The sequence below is a fragment of the Haliotis rubra genome, unplaced genomic scaffold (genome assembly GCF_003918875.1).
Source record: "Haliotis rubra isolate DU_JTF1 unplaced genomic scaffold, ASM391887v1 Scf1205, whole genome shotgun sequence".
In the NCBI taxonomy this organism is placed as follows: domain Eukaryota; kingdom Metazoa; phylum Mollusca; class Gastropoda; order Lepetellida; family Haliotidae; genus Haliotis; species Haliotis rubra.
This window is the reverse complement of record NW_025765121.1, coordinates 71,684-76,289: the sequence shown is the minus strand read 5'-3', so window position 1 is coordinate 76,289 and position 4,606 is coordinate 71,684. Positions and strand designations below refer to the sequence as shown.

Below are 4,606 nucleotides of genomic sequence, written 5' to 3'. Positions count from 1 at the left end.
GCCGATAAGTTGTTCGGCGAAAGTAAACCAGCAGCCATGTGAATGTGAACATCGCGGTGTTTCATGGATGGATACACGGTGAAAGGAAACTTTACAACGAAAAAAGAAAATTTATTTGACGCAATACTGTTCAGTGTTGACATATAAAGTCAACGCATGTTGGATGTGTATATGAAACCTCGGCTGAAGCTAGGTGTGTGATCGATATATTGTGTCTGTGTTTCTGAACGACATCCCCTTCAATCGTCACATCAGAAATCACACTGATCTTTACAGATACTGATGTTCAAGCCAGCTTCTTGAAGGATACATTTTCCGGAGTTATCGTGAGGCAGCATTTCGAGGACAGGATTGTCGTGTAGCGTAACCAGCAATAAATTAATGAATACTTGTGAAATTGTAGAGCAATAGAGGCAGGTGCTATTTTCGGATTGATTCTCCAGCAGGGCTGAATGATGAGGGTTTGGAGATTAAAACGGCCTCTGTGGGCAGTTACTGTAATACTCATCCTCATAGTGATCAGTCGTCATTTCAAACCCAAAACCGTGTTTAAAACGTCAGTTCTTGAATGGTTTAAAATTGAAAATGAATCAAAAGATCCGTTATTGAACTTACATCAATTCGCCTTCTCATTGAGTGCAAATGTATGTGCAAGGAATCCCGACATTTTATTTTTTGTGCACTCCTCGACAAAGTCTGTAGAGTTGAGGAACGCTGCTCGGAAAACATGGATGACTCTGACAGACAGCGGCAACGTGTCAATGGCTACTGTCTTTATGGTTGGTATGACAACAAATGTGACCGTTCAGAAGTCAGTCTACTCCGAGGCCAGTATCTACGGTGATATTGTTCAAGGCAACTTCATTGACGACTACCGTAATCTGACATATAAACACATCATGGCATATGACTGGATACTAGCAAACTGTCCTAACGTAAAACTAATTACCAAGCTAGACCACGATGTTCTTGTTAATGTGCCATATTTAATCAAATTCGTCAATCAGAATGGTTACAGGCAAGATTTTCTGTATTGTTCGGTATCCAAAGCTCCGGTAGTTTTGCGAAATCCCAAAATGAAATGGTATGTCAATGAAAGCGTGTATCCCTTCAACGTGTATCCAGATCATTGTGCCGGCAGAGCCTACATGATCTCGTTAGATGCCGCCAGACGATTGCACAAGGCCTCATGTTACGTGCGCTTCTATTGGATAGACGATGTTTACGTCACAGGTATCCTTGCACTGAAAGCAGGCCTCGCGCCTCAGCCATTTGTAAAGGGCCATGGCTATCTTGCACCTATATTTGTAAAGCCGGACATTTATCAGTTGCTATTTATTGGCGTAGGGTCGGCGAGAAGAGCTCAAAGGTTTTGGAACTACTTACAATCGTAGAGATTATTATCGTCACGAGAAAGGTTAAATTTTCTACCTCGCAGGTGTTGTTTGATTGCTTTTCTTTATTGATTAGCATCAGGAATCACCAATACAACACCGAGAATAAATTAACTAAGATATATATCACTTCGACGCCTGATCTTGGTGCAAGGAAACCTCATCGTGAAAACTCCAACTGCCTCTTGTTTAACATTGCTAAAATCGGTTTTATTGTGAAGACATAAAACCAACCTGTCCGTGTTTCATAAATCAGTGATTATAACTGAATTATGTTTTTGCTGCAATGTTCATGTAGTTATCGTTATGTCAAGAGATTTCCTTTACAGGTCAGTTGTAATTCTTGAAGAGATCAGTAATACTGGATCAGATCACATAGCATTGTTTTAGTGACCTTCAGGACAGCCATCGTCCAAATATTTCAAAAATCCAAACACTATGTAGCCAAGCCACGTGTGACTTAATTGTAATTACTCAATCTGCAATCTTAATCCTTATCACTACCGCAATTTACATTGTCTTGTCAGCCACCCTGTACCACACTGTCACTGTCATTAATTATAATGTATATGACATTTATTGCCTCAATTGGTCATCCCTCTTGGCAGTGTCTGCCATCACATCAGCTGGTCAAGGAAGTGCTATTGCTTCTCTATTTGTCCATTGTCTGCGCGTTGACAGCATGTTGAAGCCTTCCTTCGTATTAAACAAAAGCATTGAATAAAATTGAAGCAACATGTTATTTTATTCTCTTGTGTCTCCATTTGTAACAAATAGTAGTATACTATCTATTCTATATTTCTGTAGAACATATTTAAACCTCAACCGTCTCTGTTATTTGTAAGAAAAAATTAAGGGTTATTTACGTTCGTCTATATGTCTTGACTTACGCTAGTGTTACTATCTGTGTTTTAGGATGATAGTAATGGTGACGATTACAATACTAGTTACATTCAGCCGACATCTGCGTCAGCGGGATTATATGAAAGTTTGACATAACAATACCACAATATTATTGTTACTCTCTGACAACGAGGCACGAGGGTAAGTTGACGTGCGCTTCCGTCATTCACAGTCAAAATAGAATATACTTACGCACATATTACAGATTTAAGTATTATTCGTAACCTATACGCAACCTAAGTGTAGCTGGGTCACATTCAATAGGCTATCTAGGCAAAGAAAAGAAACGGATATACTTCATCAGCAGGAGGTATCAGCTAAAGCTTCGGAAAACACATCAATAGACTCTTCGCGTTTTAGTGGTAAGTAGTCTTCTTGGAATACTACCAGATACTACAGGCCAGATAACACATGGGAATCTACATATATTTGAAGGACAGTGAGATATTGGAAAAAAGAGCATAAACAGTGTTATGGTATCGCGGCAAACGGTATTTCCGGTTTTCCGAGACACGGATCCTAGGGGTGATTTGCATATGTAAATCGACAGCCAGACGTCAGTCGCTTGTATACTTTTTTGGAAACCAGCAGGATGTATCGAATCTTCATAAGTATTACCCAGCAGAAATATTAACATTAAACTCAGGAATCTTTTGGAATCTGTCTGACCCCCATCCATGAAATACCTGCTATAATATTTACGTGTAGTATGTGACCCTTCCCACTCGATCTGAACTAGGTCGTCTGCATATCATTGTTGCCATTTAAGGTAGCGGAAATGACGTCATGAGCTATATTTATCTACCGGTGAATACCAAAAGTTGTAATCAAAACAAGGACACAAAACGGAAAATTATCCCTGTTCACTGAAAACGAGTTTGCACACTCTGACAAATTTAGAAAGGATTTTATTACACTGTTGTACACTTAATTATTTATTCATATGAACATTATTTCAAATGATATTTTGCATTGAATTAGGGTTGAAATCATGCCTAAAATAAAAAATTGAACAATATTTATATAAACAAATATTAAGAAAACATGATGGAAATGATATATTTTTTATGATAATAACTTTTCTGAAATATTTTTTTCCTTTTTTTTTTCAATATTGTAACAACGAAAAATTATATATATTATATGAATTATAACTTTCAAACAATATATTTTTGCAGGATTTTAGCAAAACTAAAAGAAAGCTGAATTTTTCTGCCAAGGTAAGAAGACAATATGATCCCAGTAATTTGCAACATGCATTTGCTGCCACCCAGAGTGGGATGTCTGTTTATCGTGCTGCACGCCAGTATGGAGTTCCAGAATCAACTCTCCGGGACAAGACCAGGGGGAATGTTCCAGTTGGTGCGAAGCCGGGTGGAGATACCCTACTCTCACACGGAGAGGAAAAACAGTTAGTAGACCATGTTAAATACATGTCTTCCATTGGTTATGGGTATACAAAACTTAACCTCCAATACCTAGCTGCACACTTTGCTTCAAGTCAAGGAAAAAAAGCACCAAGTGACAAACCTTTAAGTGACAATTGGTTTTATGGTTTCTTGGGACGCTGGCCTGACTTGAAATTGGCAAACCCCCCAAAACTCTCAATGTTGCGTGCTCAATATGCCTCTAAGGAAGTCCTCTCTGCATACTTCAGAGAGCTGGCCACCCTCATGACGCTTCATGGTTTACATGACAAGCCTGAAGGTGTCTTTAACTTGGATGAAACAGGTGTGACAACTGAACACGCACCACCCAAGATCGTATGTGATGCTACATGTCAACCACAGGCTGTAAAGTCACCAAGGTCCTCGACAGTAACCATCATTGGAGGAGGTAATGCTGTAGGAAATTACATCCCCCCTATTATGTATTTCCTGGAAAGAGATGGAACGACGAGTTCTTGGAAGGTGCTCCGTCAGGTTCCTCTGGTTCCATGTCAAAGAGTGGTTGGTCCAACACAAATATATTTCAGGACTATCTGACCAAACACTTCATTAAGTATGCTGGTATTTCGGCAGATCCGTCAGCACCCAAGACTCTTATTCTCTTTGACGGCCATAGGTCACATGTTTCTTTGACGCTTGTGGAATGGGCAAAAATGCACAACATCATTTTATTTGTGCTGCCACCTCACACAAGCCACATCACACAACCACTGGATGTTGCTGTGTTTGGACCGTTTAAATGTATGTACAACAGAGAATGCCAGCTCTTTCTTCAACGGAATCCAGGAATGAAGATCACAAAGTATGAAGTTGCCAAGCTCACAGCTAAACCATACCTGAAAGCCCTCCCTCCAGAAAACC

At 39.6% G+C, this 4,606-nt stretch overlaps 1 protein-coding gene across 1 annotated transcript; it reads left to right on the top strand.

Annotated features, from left to right (window-relative positions):
* Positions 1-2,770, top strand: LOC124264371 (beta-1,3-galactosyltransferase 1-like). The gene has a single exon (XM_046699125.1). The coding sequence runs from the start codon at positions 453-455 to the stop codon at positions 1,392-1,394; it is 942 nt and encodes a 313-aa protein (XP_046555081.1). The 5' UTR covers positions 1-452; the 3' UTR covers positions 1,395-2,770.
* Positions 2,771-4,606: the final 1,836 nt, after the last annotated feature.